This window comes from Hemiscyllium ocellatum, chromosome 22 (assembly GCF_020745735.1).
Source record: "Hemiscyllium ocellatum isolate sHemOce1 chromosome 22, sHemOce1.pat.X.cur, whole genome shotgun sequence".
Classification (NCBI taxonomy): Eukaryota; Metazoa; Chordata; class Chondrichthyes; order Orectolobiformes; family Hemiscylliidae; genus Hemiscyllium; species Hemiscyllium ocellatum.
The window spans coordinates 16462294-16487041 of record NC_083422.1 but is presented as its reverse complement, the minus strand read 5'-3'; the positions used below and the strand labels follow the sequence as shown (position 1 = coordinate 16487041).

Here is a 24748-nt window from a genome sequence, read left to right as displayed (position 1 = left end):
AACACTATGGGCAATTTAATATGGCCAATTCACCTGACCTGCACATCTTTGGACTGTGGGAGGAAACCAGAGCACCCGGAGGAAACCCAAGCAGACACAGGGAGAGTGTGCAAACTACACACAGACAGTCACCCGAGGCTGGAATTAAACCTGGGACCCTGGTGCTGTGAGGCAGCAGTGCTAATCACTGGGGAGATCTGAGATACCCCAAATAACAATATTTGCTCTCTTTTTTTAAAAAAAGACAAGCTGATGTTCAAAGTTCAAATTTCAAATTGAATTCACTTCCTCAAATAATAAAGTATACAGTTCTTCATGTAGGAAACTTTCCACTGATTGAAGTCATATCTGACATACAGGAAGATGGTCATGGTTGTTGGAGGTCAGTCATCTCAGTTCCAGGACATCTCTGCAGGAGTTCCTCAGGGTCGTGTCCTAGGCTGAAACATTTTCAGCTGTTTCATCAATGACCTTGCCTTCACCATAAGGTAAGAAGTGGGGATGTTCACTGATGACTGCTGAACATTCGCATCATTCACAAGTCCTTGGATACTGAAGCAGTGTGTGTCCATTTGCAGCAAGACCTGGAAAATACCCAGGATTGGGCTGATGAATGGCAAGTACCAACTATGCCATACAAGTGCTGGGCAATGACCATATCCAATGAAAGGCAATCAGACCATCGTCATTTAACCTTGAAATGGTGGCTAATGAACCAAACTCAAAGTTATCATGGTAAGTCATGTACTTATAATCTTTGACAATAAACTGCCTATATATTGTTGAACTTCATATAGCTATTAATTCTTTGATCGGGCACAAATATCAGCACCTTCAGACAAAGCCTCCATATTTAGGCTAATCTATAGATCACATATATCTGGGGTCTGATGTAAGTTAGATCAGAAAGGCAGCTTTCATCTTATCTATAGTTACTTCCAAAAGGTTTTCCTTTGTCTCAACTGTTATAAATAAATATGTTATAAATAAATAGGGGAGTAAGAGAGGCTGGGTTTGGATCCAATACTATCAATATACTCCCCCCTCCCCCCTTTGAAGGTGAAAGTTGCACTCAATAATTTTGTCAATTTGACGTAAAACGAAACTCTGCTTTTGTCATAACGACAACTTCAGAACATCCAGAAATTCCTGTGTCAGCTGGCATGAATGGTGTGGACAGCAATTTGCCAGTATTTAGGCAAAACCTTATTAATTAATAGATCACATGGAAAAATCGCGCTTCATAATTACACCCACATAGAGCATTTATACTGTCACATACAGCAACAGGAGTTACTTAATAAATAAAAGAAGCTTAGCTCAGGGTTATAATTAACTGGAATTTTCCTAGATTTAGCTATTTACCTCACAAATACAAATTGTACTTACTTATCAATTTAGACAGCATTTTGATTTTTTTTACCAACATACCAGGATATTATACTTGCTGACATAAGTAACTAAATGGCTCTTTACTAAAACAGCTATAGATCCAACACTACATGAAACACATAACGATGCACAATTAATTTGTTTTCTAAATGAGTCACTCATCCAAGTTATTATAGGATGCATTGTTCTTCCATTGGTTTTAAACAACCCACACTATTTCTAATACTGAAGTATCTTACCGACAGCGTGCGCAATTTACTTTAATGAGTTATGTGTTTATGCATGGAATGATGTCAAATACAATAGGTTTCAACCTTGCTGTTCTCTATTTCCCGACTCTGGTCAAGTAGCAATGTGCACTATTATGTGCGCAGAGTAACTGAAAGAAGATATTGGAGTGAATTTTATGTATTTTTGACTAAATGCAAGTTATGTAGATTAATCTGAAGACTTTCTTGTGCAGAGTGTAGCTGTATTTCCCATTGCATCTTATCAAACTTGCCTCATTAACTATTAATTCCATCTCTGTGGCATCTCTCATGTCTGATTCTTTCTCTATTTTACCAAATGCCATTCCTGGACCAACTTATTACATAGCAGTTACCTGGTAAAAGACCAGTATCCCTTGAGCTCGCACCATTTTTGAAAGACCTGTAGACCTTGAGAAGCATTGGCTCACACATACATCCCATTTTTGCATGCCACTGCTTAGCTAGTATTCCAGACACTTTATCTGTCTTTCAATACATCCTCCCTAAACACCATCTAAGGTCATTGCTTCTCTGCCCCCAGTGCTCATTGTAGACCCGAAACTTGTCATTGTCCTGTAAGGGAACATCACATACTCTTATCCACGAACATGGGCTGCTTTGGAGAAGTACTATCAGACTCTCAAAATCATTATTAAGGCACACTGACACAAATACACAGAAGATTGGGATACATTTAGATTACCTATTTTCTGGCAGAGAATGCCCAAATGAATCTAGTCAGTTTTGTTTACTTGAATTGGTTTATGGTCATGAGATTCGAGGTCTATTAAAATTGATTAGGGAGACATTATTGAACCAAAAACACAAATCCTCAATATTTCTGGAAAGACCTGGAAAGGGTAGCACAAGAGCATTTGAAAGTTTCACAGATGAAAATTAAAGAATGGGCAGATAAAGCTTCAGCAACTAGAAGGTTTCAAGTATGAGATGGTGCTGTTGATTGGTATTGGTCTTTTCAAGGTGAACCTCTGAAAGTGAAACTCAATGATCCATACAAAGGAGAGATAGTAAAGTGATGTATCTGATAAATACACCTGATCATAGGTAGGAGAATCGGTTTTGGCATGTCAACCTGCTGAAAACTATCATCTCAAGGAAGAGGAAAAGGAGGAATAACTGTATCAAGCGGTAAGAGTTATGAAAGAGAACAGAAATTATAAAAGTGAGGTAGAAGCAGAAGCAGACAGTTCTCAAAGTGAACCTTGTATAATTCAACTAGCAAAGACAAATCCTGGAACAGTTAGACACTACGTTCTCATCTTTAGGGAAAAGAAATGGTTGGACCTTGAAGGTTGCTGAGAAAGTATGAGCTAATCTGTAGAGATACACCGGGTTGAACTTCATTAGCGTGATATGATGCTGATATAGGAGAGTTAGGACCAATAAAACAATATCCTTATCAGCTGAGCCCAGAAAAACAAGTTCAGGTGAAAGTAGAGGCTGAATACATGCTGGAAAACCACTTGATTGAACCTAGTCTAAGCAGCTGGAGTTCATGAATAGGATTTGTTCCTAAACAGAATAAATCCCCTAGATTTTGTATAGATTATTGAAAGGTGAATGCAGTCACATAAATAGATTCATATACAATTTCATGGTTGGAAGACTGCATTGATAGTGCCCCATTTCTTAATATGTTTGATCTATTAAATTGGTAGTGGCAAGTGCCATTAACATTGAGGTTGAAGAAATGTCTGCTTTCGTTGCACCAAATGGGTTATGCTAATTGTCGTGGTTGTGAGTATGTTCACCGAGCTGGAAAGTTGATTTGCAGATGTCTTGTCCCTTGTCTAGGGTACATCTTCAGTACTTTGGAGCCTCCTGTGAAGAGCTGCTGTACTGTGTGTTCTGGAATATATTTGGTTCCGTTCCTGTTGCTTGTGGTTGCTGGGACACACTTCACATTCAACAAATAAATATACGATAATTCAATAGGACACGAATGGGCTCACCCATCTCTGGGCTCATAACAGAAGTAGTGATGCAAAGACTGGAACATATCCAACCCAAACTCTGAATCAGATAGGTGGAAGACACAATTATTAAGAAAACAGAAATCAAGAACACACACCAGGTTATCAACGCCTTGCTCACTGGGATCAGATTTAGGAGAGAAGTGGAAACCAACAATCAACTCCCATTCCTGGATGTGATGGCACAAAGAATACAGAACTGTGAATGTACTACAAAAGTGTACAGAAAAGCCACACATACGGAACAGGTCCTGAACTCCAACACCAACCACTTGAACACACACACAAGAGAAGCTGCATGGACAGCATGGTGGCTCAGTGGCTAGCTCTGCTGCCTCACAGGGCCTGTTTCCACACTGCAGGGACTCTAATTAGGACCTTGTTCAAAAGGGCCTCAACACCTCAGCACTCCCGGCCTACGAAGAGAAGAAGAAGACCTCTACCGAATATTTGCCAAGAATGAATATCCTCGCAACTTCATCTGCAGATACCTAACAGAAAAACAACATGATGAGGACGGACCATGACCTAACTCCCTAGCCACGCTACCTTATATAAAAAAATCTCGGAACTGAGAGCCAGACTTCTCTGACCACTGGGATTCATGAAAGCCCATAAATCGACAACTGTGCTCAGACAACAATTCACCAGGACAAAAGATCCTATTTCCATCTTGTGTAAGACTAATGTAATTTACAAGATTCCATGCAAAAACTGCACAAAACACTATATGGGATAAACAGGCAGATAATAGTGGCTCAGTGGTTAGCACTGCTGCCTCACAGCGTCGGGACCCAGGTTTGATTCTTACCTTGGGCAACTGTCTATGTGGCATTTGCACATTCTCCCTGTCTCTGCTTGGGTTTCATCTGGGTGCTCCAGTTTGCCCCTACAATCCAAGGATATGCCAGTAAGGTGAATCGGCCATGCTAAATTGCCTAGAGTGTTCAGGATGTGTAGGTTAGGTGCATTAATTAGGGGTAAATGTAGGGGAATGGATTTGGGTGAATTTCTCTTCGGAGGGTCGGTATGGACCTGTTGGGCTGAAGGGCCTGTTTCTACACTGTAGGGATTCTATGATTTTCCAACTAGCAATTACATCCATGAACACCAACAACCACTAAATGCCATCAGCAGCTATCACTTATAGCCACACACACAGATGAGAAGGACCACAAATCTGACTAGGACTACGCAATGATCATATGACAAGCTAAACAGAGGATAGCCAGAGAATTTCCAGAAGCATGGCACTCATCCACAGACTCCATCAACAAGTACATAGACCTCCACCCAATATACCGACCACTACAACGAGCAACTAGATCTGGCGAACAGAAGCAGCAGAAACGGATTCAGATATATTACGGAAGACACAATACAGCAACACTTCACAGGAGACTTCAAAGCACTGAAGATGTCACCTAGACTGGTGACAAAACATCTGTAAATCAACTTCCCAGCTTGGTGAACACACTCACATACATGGTAACCGGCAGCCGAGCTACAAATCTTTACGCAAACCTTGAATACCTGTGGGTTATGCTAATGTCAAGTCATGCCATTTGGTTACAGAAACTGCATTCCAGAGGTTTATGAATGAAGTCATAGCTGGAGCTGGAGTTCATAACTGTGTAGTTTATTTAGGCAGTTTTGTAGTATATAGTGATACATGGGAAGAGCATAAGATTAAAGCATTTGCCACAATTCACTTACAAATGCACATTCATAATATCACTGTCCAGTCTTTGGTTTACCACAACATTTCTGGAACTACTGGTTTACTCAGATACACAATCACCTCCACTTTTGATACACCCTTCCCAAGAAAAGCCATTTCTCTACTGTAGCCCTCACTATTTTAAACGCACGAGATATAATACGGAAAGGATCTGCCAAACAATTGTTTCACAGATTCATCACCAGATCTGGACCACATAGATCATTATCAGGAGCTGTTCTCAGGTCCTAAAGCTTCCCATCATTCCAGGATTGGACTGAATATAAAGGTGACCCTGAATTATTTTCTACAAATGATCTTCTTGAACACTTCTCCCCTGTCTGCTACATCCTCTACTCCAACAATAGCAGTTACTAGCGGTGTACCACAAGGATCTGTTTTGGGACCATTGCTTTTTGTTATCTTTATAAATGATCTAGAGGAAGGACTTGAAAGCTGGGTAAGCAAGTTTGCGGATGACACAAAAGTCGGTGGAGTTGTGGATAGTGAGGAAGGAAGTGGTAGGTTACAGCGGGATATAGATAAGTTGCAGAGCTGGGCGGAAATGTGGCAAATGGAATTCAATGTAGCTAAGTGCGAAGTCGTTCACTTTGGTAGGAATAACAAGATGATGGATTACTGGGCTAATGGTAGGCTACTTGGTAGTGTGGATGAGCAGAGGGATCTTGGTGTCTATGTACACAGATCTCTGAAAGTTGCCACCCAGGTAAATAGTGCTGTGAGGAAGGCATATGGTGTACTGGGCTTTATTGGCAGAGGAATTGAGTTCCGGAGTCCTGAGGTCATGTTGCAGTTGTATAAGACTCTGGTGAGGCCTCATCTGGAGTATTGTGTGCAGTTTTGGTCGCCATACTATAGGAAGGATGTGGAAGCTTTAGAACGAGTGCAGAGGAGGTTTACCAGGATGTTGCCTGGAATGGTAGGAAAATCTTATGAGGAAAGGCTGAGGCACTTGGGGCTGTTCTCATTGGAGAAGAGAAGGTTTAGGGGAGATCTGATAGAAGTGTATAAGATGATTAGGGGTTTAGATAGGGTAGATACTAAGAACCTTTTACCGCTAATGGAGTCAGGTGTTACTAGGGGACATAGCTTTAAATTAAGGGGTGGTAGGTATAGGACAGATGTTAGGGGTAGATTCTTCACACAGCGGGTTGTGAGTTCATGGAATGCCCTGCCCGTATCAGTGGTGAACTCTCCTTCTTTATGGTCATTTAAGCGGGCATTGGATAGGCATTTGGAAGTTATTGGGCTAGTATAGGTTAGGTAGGATTCGGTCGGCGCAACATCGAGGGCCGAAGGGCCTGTACTGCGCTGTATCCTTCTATGTTCTATGTTCTATGTTCTAATAAGCACATCTGTTTCTTGCCACTAAGATCAAGACAATCTGATCAGCCACCTCTGCCTCTACCGTCCTTCTACTAACCCATTATAACCCTGAACTGAAACTTATTTCAGTTTCCTATCTTCCTAAAAGCTCTCTACAAATCTTCTGTTCCTTGATCCTGTTCCCATTATACCACCGATTATCCAATGCCTCCTCTTGGCCCCAGGTAAATCAATATTGTTAGTGGTCCTAACTTTTCAACATTTGTCCTTCTCATCTTTTAATCGAAATCTTCACTCCCCCCCACAAAGAAAACACCCAACGCCTTTCAAACTACTGTGCAATTTTCAAATGTGCTTTCTTGAAGTTCTTAAACATGTTGTGACCTTCCAAATCCACATCTATCTTTACTGAAACTTGGGGTGAAGTTTTAATTAATGCAGTGGGAATATGGTACTAAGTGGGTGGTTGAGTTAAGTTTGAGGTTGGTTGGCTGGGAACCAAAATGTCAAGCTCATGATGCTGGATTCAAAATGAGAAATTAAGTTAGCTCTGTTGGCAGTGGTGGATTGGGCTTCACTCTGTCCTGTGGTGGACTCTTCCTTGTGTTATATGACATGAGTATTCATTAGATTAAATCTTTTAGAAATGAGGTCCTACATTCAAGGTTAAGTCAAGGGCATGCAACAACTGCATGGCATCAGGTTCACAGTTGTTCAAAGGTGGTGTACATTGGTTGTCTTTGTGTGGTCATGTTTGGGGTGAGCAATTCTCTTTGTGGAAGCCTGCAGAGCAAGAGAGAGAGAGAGAGAGAGGAGCAAGAGAATGGAAGCTTAGGAAAGGTAGTGGGAATCAGAGGTGAGTGATTCAGGTATGGTTCTTACTTGAAGGAGCAGAGGAAAGCTCTGAAGGAAGATGGTGGAGTCCAACCATGTAAACTTGCAGTGGGGAAGCCCTGACATCTTGGGTGTGGTGAGGGGGTTTAGGTGCTGCTGAAGCAGATGAAGAAAATAAGGAATGTGAAAAGAGAAGTCAGTACATGCGTCAAACTCAAGGTGTTGGATGGTGGAAGGAACGTTCACAGTCACTGACTGAACTAACTGGTTTTTAAATGCCAGATTCTCCTTTTCTGAATAAGAGTACAATGTCTGTAATTCTCTGGTCCTCTGGCACTAACCCTGTTTATAACGAGAATGAAAAAATTAGAGGACAGCAGCCCTGAAATATCCACCTTTATTTCCTTCAGCAACATTGGATGCAAAGTACCTGGGTCAAAATATTTACCTGTTTGTGCAGTGCCCATCTTCCTGTTATTTTCTCTTTATTTTCATGCCATTTAGTATCCCAAAAGTCTCCTGTTCATAGAAACCTTCATAAAGTTCTCTCCCATCTCAGCTGGAAGAGTTGGTGGTTGGGAAGCAGCATTCACTGCCTTGGTAGTTGATCAATCCTGACTCACAGCTTGACTGCTATCATTTCAAACAAAAAAAAGATATTGATGACTGAGTTTTATTGTAGAAACTTCAGGGCTGCTTGTGCAAAAAGGAGGTAGTGGCCCCCAAAGTGGACAGCCCTTCATATCATGGAAGTCATCACTCCACTATTTTTGTCAGTATCACAGTGACAACAACAATTGCATTCATGTAACAGCTTTACTATTCTAAAACAACCCAAAGTTTTTCACAGCAGGCTAACCAGAGTCAGTTTGACACTGGGCCACAAAAGGAGATAAGAGAACGGAGGACCAAGCACCTGGTCAAAGAGTTAGGTGAGAAAGAACAACTTAAAGGAGTAATGAAAGTAGGACAGAAAGATGGGTGGGTGGGTTTCTGGAAGGAATTTTAGAGCTTATGTTTTAGCTGAAATCATGGCTGTTTTTTGTAAGGGAAAATAAATCACAGATACACAAAATGTCAGAAAGCTGAGATCTTGCAGAGTTGAAAGAGATTGGGAGGATTGAGTAAATGCGAGGAACGTAAGCACAGGAACCAAATAATAAATTTGGATCCAATGTTACATCTCACTGATAATGTCAAAATAGGTTTTAGTGTGTTAAGGTAATAAGCAACAGGATTTGAGTGAGCTTATGTCTAGAGATCATATATGGAAGTGTTTAAAATGTTGATAGAGGAATAAATAACTAGAGGCAGTAATTTAAGGTGATTGCCAAGAAAAAGCAATGACAACATAATGAGGAAACGCCTTTATTTGGCTGGTGGTGGTTTGTAAGTAGGATGTTCTGCTTGAGATTATGGTGGACGCGGATTCAATTGATGCTCTTGAAAGAGAATTGGACACCAGCATCACTGATGGTGGAAGTGGAGTTTGTGGATGTCTTGCCAATCACATGATTTGCCATTTAGCCCAGATAGTGTCAGGTTTCTCGAATGTTGTTATCCAGGAAAGTGGGGAGTATTCAATCATACTCCAGACTTCTGCCTTGTCAATGGAGGACAGACTCTGGAAAGTTTTTGTAGCCATATTTCTATGATAATCCACAGGATGTTGACAGTGAGTGATTACATAATGGTAGTCTCACTGAATAACAAGAGATGATGGTAAGACTCTGTCTTGATGGAGATGGCATTTGTGCAGTAAAAATATTATTTGCCACCCATTACCCCAAACCAGGATATTGTCCAGGCCTTTCTGCATTCGGACATGGACTGTTTCCATATTTGAGGAGTTGTGAATATTGCTGAACAGTGTGTAATTATCAGCATATATCCTGATTTTTGACCTCATGATGGAGGGTATCAATAAAAATCCCCACGATATTGATAGTGGGATATTCAATGATGCTAACACCATTGCATGCCAAGAGATAGTGATTAGATTGTTGCTTATTGAAGATTATCATTGCTTGGCACTTGTACATCACAGATGTTATTTTCAGTGTAACCAACACTAAGGTTGGATGAACTGGGGTATTTTACATGTAACTATAATTAGAGTGTGTGAACAGAGGGGATTTAAAGGTGATTATCATTGTAGTTGGGCAAATATAGGCATTTTAGGACTAAGTTCTCTTCCAAGTCACTCACTATCCTGACTTGGAATCATATTGTCGTTCCTCCACTGTTGCTGAGTGAAAGTCCTGGAACTCCCTCCCCAGAGCAGTATGGGTCAATCTACAGCAGGGGACTGCAATGGTTCAATAAGCAACTCACCACCACCTTCTCAAGGGCAACTAGGGATGGGCAATAAATGCTGGCCAGCCAACGACACCCACATTCTGCAAATAATTTTTTTAAAATTATCATTGACATTGAACGAGCAGGGTTAGTTTGGGAGTTATTATCATTATGGTTGGGCAAACAAGGGTGTTTTCAGGTAATTGCATGAATGGAGTATTTTAGGATTAATTATATAAACAGGAGTATTTTAAAGGTAATTGTGAGATTGGGGTATTTTAGGGGCAATTATGGGGATAATTATTGACAGGGCATTTTAGGGGTGATTGTGTGAATAGAGGCATATAGGTGTAATTATGGAGTCATGGAGATGTACAGCATGGAAACAGACCCTTTGGTGCAACCGGTCCATGCTGACCAGATGTCCCACCTGTCAGCACTTGGCCCATATCCCGCCAAACCCTTCCTATTTGTACACCCATCTAAATGCCTCTTAAATGTTGCAATTGTACCAGCCTCCACCACTTCCTCTGGCAGCTTATTCCATACATGTACCACCCTGTGTGAAAAAGTTGCCCCGTAGGTCTCTTTTATATCTTTCCCTTCTCACCTTAAACCTATGTTTTCTAGTTCTGTACTCCCTGATCCCAGGGAAAAGACTTTGCCTATTTACCCTATTTATAATTATGAGGTAATTATATGAGTGGGGCATTTCAGGGATACATGTGTGAATGGGGCATTTTAGGGGTAACTATGGGGATAAGCATGTGATCAGGCAGCAGTGCAGTCTCACAGCACCAGGATCCCAGGTTCAATTCCAGCCTCGGGTGACTGTGTGGAGTTTACATGTTCTCTCCGTGTTTGCGTGGGTTTTTGCTAGGTGCCCTGGTTTCCTCCCATAGTCCAAAGATGTGCACGGTAGGTGAATTGGCCATGGCAAATTGCCCATAGCATTCGGTACATTAGTCAGAGGGAAATGGGTCTGGGTGGGTTACACATCGAAGGGTCAGTATGGACTGGTTGGGCCGAAGGGCCTGTTTCCACACTGTAGGGAACCTAATGTAATCAATGGGGGAATTTCAGGGGTAATTGTGTGAACAGGGGCACTTTAGAGGTAATTATGGGAGCAATACCGTGAACAGGGAAGTATTTTACGGGTAATTGTGCGAACGCAGCTCTGCAGTTGTGTCTGGTAAAGGCAGTGCGCAGGCGCGTGACGTCAGCCGGAGCCGGGATGACCGCCAGTGACCCCGGAACGCGAGCCGCTGCCGCCGAAGGCTCGAGCTGAGGCCGGACTCCGGACACTGACCCGCAGGACCGGAGCATGGACACGGGCAGCCCGAGGCCGGCCCACAACGGGCTGCAGAACGGCTTTCACCCGGGGCCCAGCCGCCGCAGCCCGGAGCGGGAGAACGAGTCACCCGCCAAGAAATGCCGCATCCGCAGGAGGATCGACTCGGGGAGAAAAAACAGACCCCGTAAGTGAGGGGGAGGGGGGAGAGTGAGGGGGTGGGGGTGGGAGTGTGGGGGAGGGGCTAACTGACCAGCAGCATTTTGTGGGGAATCGCCACCGGCGGCAGGCAAATAAAATGGGGCCTTTTCTGAGGGGTTTGGGGATATGACGGTCCCGGTGGATGGTCAGGGAGAGTCCGCAGGGAGGGGTTGGAGGCTGGGAGATGTGGGGGATAGGGAACGAGGTGGCACGGAGACAGGCGGCTGGGGACAGAGAATGGGGAAGGGAGAGAGATGGGGGGTGGGACAGAGATGGGGGTGGGACTGAGATGGGGGTGGAGAGGGGGTGGGACTGAGGGGAGAGATGGAGAGGGGCTGGGAGATGCGGGAGTACGGTGGGAGGTGGCACAGTTCTTGGCGTTGAGGGTCGATTTGCACCTCCTGTGCAGGGAATGTGAGATGATGGTACAGATTTGTCACGTATGAATTGAACATTTGGTCTGTTCACATTATGAAAGATGACTGGCGTAAAAATCCAGTTCGAAAAATTCTGCGGGTGTTTACTCATGGTCATCTGTAGTTTCTATACACTGTAGTTTCTGTGTTGGCAGTGGTATTGCATGGTGCTGTAGTCCGGTCCCCGGTGAATGGTGTCGTTATGTTATTGCTGCGATCCTTGAACGTCGTGTCTTCCTGCAGCGCTGGTTTGTCTGATTGGGTAGCGTCTCCTCAGGAGGTTCTGGTTCGTTGTTAGTAATCACTTGTGACTTCGCAAGCCGACCGTCATGACCAATAAAACCACTACATGTAAAGTACACCCACTGACATCAGGGAAAAGGTAACGTGAATCTTGCCAAAGTGCTGGAGCAAGTTTTCTGGTCGCTTTGCATTTAGATATTCTGCATGTATGAGCAGTTTTTTGTGTACTTGTTCAGTTTGCACGTTTGAGCTGAGTTTACATTGTAGCATATTTGAGTTTTGAGATTTAAAAAAAAAATTGCTAGAGTGAGAGCTTATTCTCTGTCCTGGGCTGCTAACAATTATAAATTGTAATGAAGTTGAAAGAAGATATGAAACGGAAAGAAGCTAAAAAGCCATGTAAGTAACTTAACTTCAGAGACAAGTACTACACCTGAACTTTCAAAAGAATAAATTCTTAAGTGATTGCAGGATTATGAGAAAAGAGTAGGAAATGTGTTGGAGATTAAAAAAAACTGCAGATGCTGAAATCCAAAGTAGACAAATAGGAACAGTTTGTTCTAAAGAGTGGGTATATAAATAATGTCATTCTTCTGTGCTGTATCATTGAGTTTGATTCTAACCTTGACAATTAAGTTCCAGCAGATGTTTTATTCTGACGTAGAAACCTGCATCCAGGAGACATTTGTTCAAAATTGGGATACTCATCAGAAAGTCAACGTTTGCAGTAAACATCTAGTACTAAGAATTTCATCATGGATATGTTGTCTATTGCCTCAAACGTGACTATATTAAATAATGGTTCATCAACAAACACAAACATTCTTTGTGCAATCATCAATTTGGATGATTTTTTAAGAATGGATGTCAAAATCAAAGAATTGGAAATCAGCATTTGTCAAATTTGTCTTGAAACTTGATTAGCCTACACTTTGAGTATGCGCCACAGTTCTGGTTTGCTAATGTAAAACAGAAAGATACAGACAGTGGAGAAGATGTAGGCATGGTTTACAAAGCTGATGCCAGAACTGAGATTGCGGCTATGTGGATGAATTGGGGTATTTTTCTCCAGAAAACAAGAGGCTGAGGAATATTCTTCTGGAAGTCTTTAATATTATCAAAAAATTGATCAGCTAGACAAAGTTTTCAGAAACACCTCTCTGATTCAGGGAACTGCTGTTCTTGTCTGGTCTGGTTTGCATGTGACTCCAGAATTTGAGTTGAGTCAAATGGCGGCAAAGTAGCTCCATGGTTAGCACTGCTGCCTCACAGCGCCAGGGTCCCAGGTTTGATTCCAGCCTTGGGCAACTGTCTGTGTGGAGTCTGCACATTCTCCCTGTGTCCTCATGGATTTTCTCCGAGTGCTCCGGTTTCCTCCCACATTCCAAAGATGTGCTGGTCAGGTGAATTGACTATGCTAAATTGTCCATAGTGTTAGGTGCATTAGACAGAGGGGGATGGGTCTGGATGGGTTAGTCTTCGGAGGGTCGGTGTGGACTTGTTGGGCCGAATGACCAGCTTCTACACTGTAGGGAATCGAATCTAATCAAAGTCATAATCATGCAGCATTGAAACAGATGGTTTGGGCCAATTATGTTCCTAAACTAGGCTGGTTTTACCTACCTGCATTTGGTCCGTATCCCTCCAAACCCTTCTCTTCATGAACTTATACAAATGTCTTTTAACTGTTGTAGCTGCACCACCATCCACTACTTTCTGTGGCGGTTCGTTCCACACACACAACCTTCTGTGTTTTTTTTTAAAAATTGCACTTCATGTCCTTTTTTAAAATCTTTCTCCTCTCACCTTAAAAATATGCCCCCTAGTTTTGAGCTCTCCCAACTTAGTGAAAAGACCTTTGTTGATAATTTGATCAATGCCCCTCATGACCTCTATAAACCTCTATAAGGTCACCCTTCAAACCCCTGCACTCCAGTGAACCTGGCTCCAGTAGTTTTAGAATTCAAAATCTCTATTCCTGGCAACGTACAGGTAAACTGATCTGTGGGCAACTAGGGATGGGCAATACATCTTGACCTATTTAGTGACATCTCCATATCATGAATGAATTTAAAGAAATGATAAATTAATTGAAGAGTAGGAAGCAATTTGATATTTAATGAGTTGTGCTTGAGTGGGGGCAGGGAAGTGAGCTACAATGTGTGCATTGGTGTGAAGGACTCATTTATTATTTCTAATTTGCATCAGTGTAAGTTGATCGCATTTCTATATGATTTTAGAAAGGAAGTGGTTTAGAAGTGACAGCTCAGAAATTAAGAGTTGAATGTAATATAAGTGGGCATGAATAATGGTAGATTAGACCAATGTCAACAAACATAAAGTGCTGCCTGCAAGAAATTGTACTTAACCAAAGATGAAGTTGAAAGTGATCTTGGCATTTGAGTGAGTTAGCTAACTGCTCAGTCTGTGCAAGCCTCTGGTTTCAGCCTCATGGCTCTGATCATAGGGTCCATTTCTGTGCTGTATGACTTTTCGCTCCAACTCATCTGTGCGAACCAAACCTCCAAATCTGACCTAGTCCCATTTGCAAGCATTTGGCCCATATCCCCCTAAGTCCATCCAGATGCTTTTCAAATGTTGTAATTCTACCTAGCTCTACCACTTCCTCTGGCAGCTCATTCCAAATACGTACTACACTCTGCGTGAAAAAACTACCCCTCAGGTCGTTTGCAAATCTTTCCCCTCTTACTTTGATGCTCTATGTGTCTAGTTTTGGACTTGCTGACTCCAGGGAAAGGACCTTGTAAATCTTTTCTGCACCCTGTCAAGTTTAACAACATCCTTACAGAAGGGTAACCAGAATGGAAGCAGTATTCAGTGAGCTCACCAAGGACCTGCCCTGGTTTGTCTTGTGAAAGCACAGCACCTCATGTGTATCTAAACTCCATCTGCTACTCCTCAGCCCATCTGATCAACAGATAATCTTCTTCACTGTCTTTGACACCAATTTTGCTGTCATGTTCAAACCTACTAAACATACCTCCTATATTCACATCCACATCCCTTAAATAAATGACAAAAAGTAGAGGACCCAGCACTGATTCTTTGGCACACCACTAGTCATAGACCTCTACCCACTATCTTTTGGATCCACGATTTGTATGGAAATTTAAGTGATTGTTCCCAAAGGAACCTCATAAAATTCCAGTCAGTATATTTGTGTTAGCTCAGATGTGCGACCTCTCTTTTTGAACTCTTAAATTAGCTCTTTCTTTGGAAAATAAATAAAGGCATTAATTTTGTCAACTTTTTAAATGCGTGAATATCATTTGATGGGTGGGTGATAGGTTGCCTATTTTAAAATGTGTAAATAGTTTTATGACCAACAGCTTATGAAAGTATCAAATATGTAGAAATTCTCAAAACACTTCACTGCCAATTCGACACTTGAACTCTCACTACTATTATGTAAGGAATGTGACGACTTATTTTGTACATTGCAAAGTCTCTCAAAGGGCTACGTGATAATGGCCAGTATGTTGAAGCCAGAGCTAAGAAGCTGTAAAAAAAACAAAGTAATTGAAATCTGCAGTCCAGCCACATCCTGTGGTGAATGGTGGTGGACAATTAAACTTATAACTGGAAGAGATTCCGCATGTGTCCCCATTTTCAATGATAGTGGAGCCTAGTATATCCTCTGCAAAAAGTAAAACCAATACATTTTGCTTTCATCTTCAGCCAGAATACGTAATCGATGATCCACTTTGGCTGCCTCCTGAAATTTCCAACATCTTTGATGCTATTAGTTAACCAATTTCATTCACTCCATAATAAGGAGCAGCAGAAGACAATGCTACAAAGGCTATTGTGCAATAATACTGAAAATGCGTTCTCCCGAACTAGCTGTGCCACTAGCCAAGTTGTTCTAGTGCAATTACAACCCTCACACCTATGCAAAATGCAGATAAGGTAATTTTAAGAGGTGAGAGTGATAAATGGGCGGCACGGTGGCACAGTGGTTAGCACTGCTGCCTCACAGCGCCTGTAGACCCGGGTTCAATTCCCGACTCAGGCGACTGACTGTGTGGAGTTTGCACGTTCTCCCCGTGTCTGCGTGGGTTTCCTCCGGGTGCTCCGGTTTCCTCCCACAGTCCAAAGATGTGCGGGTCAGGTGAATTGGCCAAGCTAAATTGCCCGTAGTGTTAGGTAAGGGGTAATATGAAGGGGTATGGGTGGGTTGCGCTTCGGCGGGTCGGTGTGGACTTGTTGGGCCGAAGGGCCTGTTTCCACACTGTAAGTCTAATCTAATCTAGTCTAATCTAAAAAATGGAAATTGCAGCATTTGAGTGTGGCATCAAACAGTAATAACAACATTTGAAGTTAGGAGGACTTGGGGTTGAAGGCAAAACTCCACTCATTAGAGTAGTTTTTCCATGCAGGGAGACTTTGGAGATTGTTCTTCTCAACACCAGCATATTGCTGCAGGAGTCCCTCATGGATAGGTCCTTGGCTCAACCATTTTCAATTACATCAACATGAAGTCAGAAGTGTAGATAGTCATGAATGATGTAGTGTTCAACACCACTCATGACCTCTTAAGTATGAGAAGTATCAATGTCCATGTGCAACAAGCTCCAGAGAACATTTAGGCTTGAGTGATAAGTGGCATATTACAATTATTCCAAAACAAGAACCAGGTAATGACCATTTCACACAAGAGAATCTTAACCATCTTCCCTTGGCTTTCAATGACATTAGTAGCATTGCCTTCTGCTGCTCCTCATTGTATCTCCTAGTGTTAACAATATGGAAACTTAACTGCAGCAGCCATATAAAATCAGAACAGGGGTTGGGAATTCCACAGTGTGTACCTCTCCATCTCAAAGTCCCAATGGCCCAAACTGGTCCATGCTGACTAAAATGTCTAACCATAAAGACCCTCCCTATTACTCCTGCCACAGTGTTCCAATATGCACAGGGCCTGTGCCAGGACCACAGACAACGAGTGAGGGTACCTCTGTTTATTTTACATTTGGGGCATGTTGAAGATGCTCCCTGATTAAACCTTGCAAGGTGATCCCTATGGAGATGAGCCCTATGGAGAATCTTTAACTGCATAGCATAGGTCCTATTACATATCGAAATCCTCTTGCATCCTCACATGATACTGTTGGTGAGAATCGCTGCCAGATGATCACCATAAAGAGCCCTTACCCATCTAGTAAACACTTCATCCATGTCCAAAGAATCAATGGCTCTTGGTGCACTTGAATCAAATTAAGCAGCTTCCTAACATTATTAGAGGATCTGCAACTCTTTATAAAGCCCTTCTGATCTTCTTTAACAACAGAGGGCGACACACCTTACAACCTCAAATACAAAATTTTAAAATCAAAATTTAAGACTTTGGCAAAGAGCAAGATGGGTCTATAAGAAGCACAGCCCTCCAGGGCTTTCCCTTTCTTGAGGAAAAGAGAGATATTTGCCTCTTGCCATCCTTGAGAGAAGCTATCATGATTATACGAATAGTTATAAGTGTCTAGTATTGGCCCTGACCGTATGTTTACAAATTCTTGATAAAACTCACTGGGAAGTCCATCAGGGCCAGGTGCCTTTCCACTTTGACATTGCTTCACCACCTCCTGCATCTCTTGTGCTGTTAATGGAGCACCAAGGAGAGGCACCTGCTCAGATTCAAGTTCCTAAAAAAAACACTCCATTTTATCCCTCCTGTCCTCACAACATTCAGATTGATATAGTTCAGAGCAGAACCTCCAAAACGCTGCATTGATCTTTTTAGCATTACAAGAAAGAATCACATTCCCTTCCCTCATAGAAGTAATAAATTGGGAGGCATTCTTCTTCCTAATCAGATAGGTTGGGTAAATATTTGGCATATCACCATGCTCAAACAACCTTTGCTTCGCAGGGGAAAGTTCCTTCCTGGCTGGATGCATTAATGTGGAGTTTAAAGTGAATCGAAGGGCTATGATCTGCTGCAGCTTAGTCACTGATGGTCTACTGTAATGTGCTGTCTCAGCTGCCTTCAGTTGTGCCTTGAGCAGATGCTGCTGCTCTCCCTTCCGTTGCTTCTGACTGACCGAGTATGAGATTATTATCCCTCCAGCATAAGCCTTAGAAGTCTCCCAAAGAATGGATGGGTTACTAGCTGTATCTGAGTGGGTGGCCAAAAATGCTTCAAATTCCCAAGGAAAGTACTCTGAACTTGCTGTCCTTGAGAATGAAGGGATCAATTCGCCAGTACCAAGAGCTCATTGGATAACCCTTAACCTTGACCACTAAATATACTACTGCATGATCAGAGATAGCAATGTTCACCATTGAACAAGATACCACCGAATCCTGAACAGCTGCAGGAGTTGGAAAAAAAATCAATCCTTGTATGGCACTTATGTGGATCGGAAAAGAATGTAAAGTCTCTGCCTGTAGGGTGGAGATGTCTCCAAACATCTACCAATCCCCATTCCACACGTAGATCACCCAGCTGTTTAGATTGTGGAGAAAGCTTTGGGGAACCTTTGGGCATTCTATTCGGCACAGATCCATAAGGCAATTAAAGTCTTTTTTTTCTCTCGTCTTTCTCCCCCCCCCCCTGAAAAAATATACTATACTGCAATGCAATGCAAAGGACATCTGCTGAGCACACCAGTCAGAAGTTTAAGGGTTTGGGCCAGAGGACAATAGACATTCAAAATACCATATTCCTCCACATGTATTAGGGCCTTAATGTTAACAAACTGTCATGTTCATCTTTAACACAATCTATTAAATTAAATGGAAGATTCTTCTGGACAAGTATGGCCAACTCCTTGCTCCTAGTGTTAAAGGATGAGAAAAATGTCTGATGAAACCTGTCCTGCTGTAACTTTGTGTTTCATGTCATTAGGGTGAATTTCCTGCAGCAGGGCAACATCTACCCTCTCCTTTTTAAGGCTCAACAACACCTTTTTCTTTTGGTGAAAGGATATCTCTAATATTCCAGGTGCATCATTTAAGAATACTGCTAGCCATGCTCCTTAACAACCACCTTTAACCCGCCAAGAGGAAGAATTCAACTTATAGAATGATGGGCATATTCAAAAGAAGACTCTTGGAGTGTATTTACGAAAATCCAAAATTCTAAACTAACAACAAAACACAAAAGGCACTTAATGGGGGACTCTACCCCTTGACCATAGAGGATACTTAGATTTCCCATGCATATCTCCAGTTCCCTATCCAGTTCGAGCTGCACCCGAGACCCAAGTGATAGAAGGAAACAGACAAAATAGTGAGCACTCTGCCCACCCCCAACTATATTCCAACACCAATCCTAATCGGAGAGAAAAAAAATCACACCAAGAGCAGCTTTTTTATGAAAAGGGTAACATTACACGAAACATAGCTGGGGAAAAAAAACCTAACCATTATTGTCCAGGATATAAATCCGTCTGAATTATTTGTGTCCAAGAAACATTTTGCTTGTTCTGAGGAGTTAAATGACCACACCGTCTCTTCGTGAGTAATATGAAGCACCGCTGGGTATCTTATCGAATATTGAATGCCAAGGTCCCTTCTTTTTGCTTGATCACTTCAAGCTATTTCCTTTTGTAGATCCCTGCCACAGAAAAGTCTTGGAAAAACGTTAACTAACTTCCATGACCAGTCAGGACCTGTGGATCTTTACCCATTCTTCCAGAAGATTCCAGGATTCTCTGCTTGTCCCTGAAGCTTTGAAATCATCCCAGGACAGGGCGGGGGCACCGATCCAGAATGGATCTGTGAACAGCAACCTGGTGAGCTCTGTCAGCCTTCACCCAGTTCACATCGGCATCCCAGCCAAGAAATTATGGCAGCCAGTCTTTAAAAAAGCTCACTAACTGCCTACCTTCCACTCCCTTCAGCAGCCCAATGACCTGGATATTTTTCCTCCTCCCTTGATTTTCCAGATCATTGACCTGTTCAGTCGAGGCCCGGATCTGTTTCTCAAGGGATTAGATCCACTCCACCGAGGACTTGACCTCGGTCTCCGACCTCGCCGTCTGCCACTCGGTCTCTTCAACTTGTTTCCTGAGTCTTTGCAACTCTTGCTTTTGTAGCATGACCGAAATTGGTCCAGTCAAGTGCGATTGTCTTCCATCAACTCCTTGATCATCCTTCAGATTGCCGCGTGTTCTTCAGCGAAATTCTGCTGCACAGGTACCTTTTTCTGGGCTGTAGAGCTCAGCAAGACAGATCTACTCGGATCACGCCATCTTGGACTCCCCCCATATTTTTGATTTTTAATTGTTCTACCATTGGCAACTGTGCCTTTAGCTTCGTAGGCTCTCAGCTTTACAATTCCTAATTTAAACCTCAACTTTCCAGCTTTCTTCCTTTTAAAATGCTATTAAAATCTACATTTGGACCAAGCATTTTAATCTGCAGGTCTTGACGAATGTGGCTTGATGTTAAATTGTGTTTAATATTGTTACTGTGAAGTAGTTTAGTGTGTTTTACAATATTAAAGGCATTTAATAAATGTAATTTGAACAATGAAATATCATCCACTTCTACCCTCTCAGCTCTCCCACTGTTTGGTTTGATTGTATAGTAGGCAAAGCATCGCACATTTACACTCAGGAGCATCAAAGTAAAGTTGATCATACACCTGACAGCTAATATTATTCTTTTATTTTGTATCTCCATTCTACTTAATTTATCAGAAGGTTGTATGAGTTCAAATGCACTGTGGTCGCTCTTATCAATGTGCATTACTTATCAGCTGTGGCCATCTACAATTTTTTTACATGCTCTTAAACAGATTCTCAGTTGCTATTTACGATAAGTCAAAGTTCAGTGTTCTTGAAATAATAATCTGCACCACATCTCAAACATTCACATTTTAACTGATCAAGCACAATCTGTTGTTTGTGCAAGGTCTCTAGTTTAAACATCATTTGAGCACCATGCAGCAGTTGATGCAAAATGCATACTGTCATGTTTGGTATTTGTGTAATAAGGTAAATTTGACCACTTGCCAAGTTATCAGCTATTTACTTGCTGCCTCTACTGATTTGGTCAGGTTGCCTTCTGTTAACTCTATTTTCAAATCAAAAGATGTAGGCCAAAATCAACAAATGTTAACCCCAGCTCTAAAAAGTGGCAAGAGTTGTTTTGTAGAATTTTATTTGGTACAGTCTTGCCACTTTTAATAGAACTTTGATCCTCTTGAGTGCTTTCAATGTTGTTGTCAAGAGTATGTTGTTTTGAATAACTCTAAGGTGCTAAATTACAGCAAATAACAAACTGAATAAATGTGGGCATCTGGTTCAGCATTAGTGAATATTAGTGTGTGGAAGTTTTGCAATAGATGTACACTTAGCCTGTAGTGTAAAAGACTGTGACTAATAGGCTAATGTGACTAATTATTTGAACTAAAATTTTGGTTTTGTGCACCATAATATGTTTAGATTATTCAAATTAGTTGTGGGATGCAAGTGCAATAAAGCCACATTATTTGACGTGGCTTCGCATGCACTGCAGCTTCTCTTTTATTTTAGTGCTCCTTAAGTTAATATGAATCCTATTATTTCTGTGATTGGCTTGCTCCTAGCTGAAAATTTGAGTGGGCGCAAGGCCCAATTTGACTTGAAACTTGACTCCCTGGATTCTGGTGAAAGCTGCTTGTGTTTCAATGTGCGAATCCAATAGCAAGCCTAAAGGAGTTTCCCTATGTCTCGTCAACTTTTAACAATGCGCTCTGTTGTACGCAGTGAACAATGAAGTTTCTTTATATTGGTTTTATATATCAAGTATATCGAGAAAAGGCAGATGTTTTTAATCAAGCTTTGGGCTTGTTTTGAATGCATTCATCATTGCTGTTACATTTCTGCTCTAAGTCTCTGCAGTGAGCAAAATTGCATAAATCCAGGTACGTTCTCAGGTGTGTCAAAGAAGATGAGGGAGGTGGTGTTGATGCAAAGTTATGATCAACTTTTCAAAGAATTCTACAAAACCCCAGAAAACTAGGGTGTGACATTAATAAAATTCCTATATAGGTTGTGGATATCACTGATTAGGCCAGCGTTTTTGTTGATCATCCCTAAGTATTCAAAGGACAGTTAAGAGTTTAGAATCTAGAGTTTAGACCCACATTACTTGAGTCACATGTGGGTCAGACTGGGTGAGAACATTAGTGAACCAGATGAATTTTTCTGATGATGGGTACTGGATTCATGGTCATTTTAGATTCTTAATTTCCAGGCTTTTATTGGGTTTGAATTTGAACCCAGCTCCCCAGAACATTACCTGGTTTTGGATTATTTGTCTAGCAATAATACCATTATCATCTTTATAGTATAATTTCGTAAGAATTCTTTAATTGGAAAATATATCCAGTGTTGTAGACGTATAATTTTTCCAAGAAATTCCAGGACAATTATCTTTTAAGAGTAAGGGAGTAAAGTCATTATGACAGACTTTGTCTGAGTGAGACAGGGGCCAAGTGAACGCATCTGAAAATTTTGCTTTATGGTGGGAATTTAACTGGTAAGTCTCTTAAGTTCACTTTTAAACTAAGAATCAGATTCTGGCCCAAATCTAACAGTTAAAAAATCTTAGTTAAGCAGGTAGCTGCTGATAGTGGCAGTTATTGATCAGTCACTTGATACTCATGGCCACGGAAACTAATCTGAAGAATGCCTTATCATGGTTCTATAAGAAAAGTAATTCTAATAAGCATGGTCAGTGAGTGAGCACAGTGAATGCAAAGGAGCCTTGCCAGAATGAGTTGGTAGTCAACTGGGTCTGTGGGAATTAGGTGCATGATGGGGAAAAAAATACTTTAAGGTTAACTCTAACAGTCACCATGTTCTTGTCCATTCACTCAACCTGTTCAGATCCTTCTGAAATTGCTTTATATCTTTCTCAATATGCATTTCCACTTAACTTTGTATCATTTGCAAATTTGGAATTAATGTGTTGGTCATCTCATGCAAATCTTTGATATGTTGTGAACAACAGGGAGCCCAAGTACTGATCCTTGCAGCACCTCACTATTCATGCCTGCCAATGTGAGAATAACCCACTTATTTCTATTCTTTGTTTGTTGCCAATTAACTAATACTGATTCCAATACATTACATGCTATCCCATGAGCTTTAATTTTGATAACCAACAGTGTGTAGGAGAATCTATCAAACCACTTGTGAAAATCTACATTCATTGGCTCCCAGTGATCAACTTTGTTGGATCTTTTGAGGATGTTATTGATGAACTTGTTAATATAATTTCCTATTCACAAATCCATGCTGTCCAAAGATATGCAGGTTAGGTGAATTGGCCATGCTAAATTTAAATTGCTCATAGTGTTCAGGGATGTGTAGATTAGGTGCATTAGTCAGGGGAAATGTAAAGTAATAGGGTAGCGAATGAGTCTTCAGGGGGTCAGTGTGGATTTGTTGGGCCAAATGGCCTGTTTCCCCACTGTAGGGATTCTGTGATTCTACATGAAGTGAAGTGTGCTGAAGGGAAAGTTGAAGATTTTTTTTTTCTACTGTTTGCCAGTCTTCAACATTTGATTTTTTAATTTTGTTCAGAAGGACTGGTAAATCGGGAGCTAGTGGTATTAAAGAGTAAGTTTTATCAATGTTACTTAGTCAGTGTTGTGAAATTTATGACTGTACTAAAGTGATTTGGAGGTATCCTGACGCATTGCACCCGTAGCGCTGAAGGGATGCCTTTAAACCCGAATTAGAAAAGACAAAGTGGGAAGCATAAGCTTGTGAAGCAAAAGTTATGGAAGGATTTTCTGATGAGAGGTTGAGTTGATTTTTCTCGTACTTGGTGGAATTTGAAGAAGTCTGGTGAAACAGAAGACTTTTAGTGAGTTGTACGGAGTATTGGTCAGGCCACAACTGTAGTACTGTGTGCAGTTCTGGTCACCTCACCAGAGAAAGGATGTGATCGCATTATAAGGAATACAGAGGAGGTTCAACAGAATGTTGCCTAAGATGAAGAAATTGAATTACAAGGTGAGACTAGATAGGTTTGGATTGGTTTTTTTCAGCAGAGAAGATTGAGGTATGTAAAGATTGAGGGTATGGATAGGGTGAATAGAAAACAGCTATTCCCTTTGGTCGAGGAGTCAATCACAAGAAGGCTTAATTTTCGGGTTAGAGGCAGGAGATTGAGAGGGGATTTAGGAAAAAATGTTTTAAGTCCCACAGTTGGTGAGAATCTGGAATGCAGTACCTGGGAAGGTGATGGAAGTTGTAAACCTTATAACCTTTAAAAGATATTTGGATGAGTACTTCAAATATGGGATTCAATGATATGGGACAGGCGCAGGAAATTGGGGTTAGTGCACTTTTATTGCTCCATCGATGCAGACTCGATGGGCTGAAGGGCGTTTTCTGTACGATGTGAATCTAATTACCAGGTCAGCTACTGAATGTCAGAGTGGACCTGATATTTCAAGTGGCCTATTCTGCATTATAATTGATAATTGATTAGCAATTGTGAATGGATATGGATTGAAGATGGCAACACAGGTGATCTTCTATCCTTGCAGAATGTGGAAGCTTCTGGATGCAAGTGCAATCCAGGGCAAGCATATTTCAGTTTGTGCTCGTTGCTGGAGGAGCTATTGATCTGCAGTCATCACAGCATATCAGGAGGGGGTGATGTTACCTGGGCACTTATTCCAGGATATAGTGTGTCCCTTCAGTCCATGGTTTGGAAAACAGCCAGGGTCAAGAGGGTATGACTGTAAATGAGGCAAGTAAAGGGATCCAGAAGACAGGAGTCCCTGTCTTTCC

The 24748-nt window shown here is 41.6% G+C and overlaps 1 protein-coding gene across 3 annotated transcripts in view; it reads left to right on the top strand.

Annotated features, from left to right (window-relative positions):
* The first annotated feature begins 400 nt into the window (after positions 1–400).
* Positions 401–24748, top strand: part of LOC132826222 (pantothenate kinase 1) — a 102156-nt gene continuing 77808 nt past the window's right edge. Inside the window, exons 1-2 of one of the 3 annotated variants that reach the window (XM_060841899.1) lie at positions 401–488; positions 579–735. In XM_060841899.1, coding sequence (XP_060697882.1) covers positions 630–735 — 106 coding nt within the window. In that variant the 5' untranslated portion in view covers positions 401–488; positions 579–629. Of the gene's footprint in view, positions 489–578; positions 736–11059; positions 11315–12070; positions 12127–24748 lie in introns of those variants that run through there. The other 2 variants (XM_060841898.1, XM_060841900.1) reach the window with 2 other exon arrangements.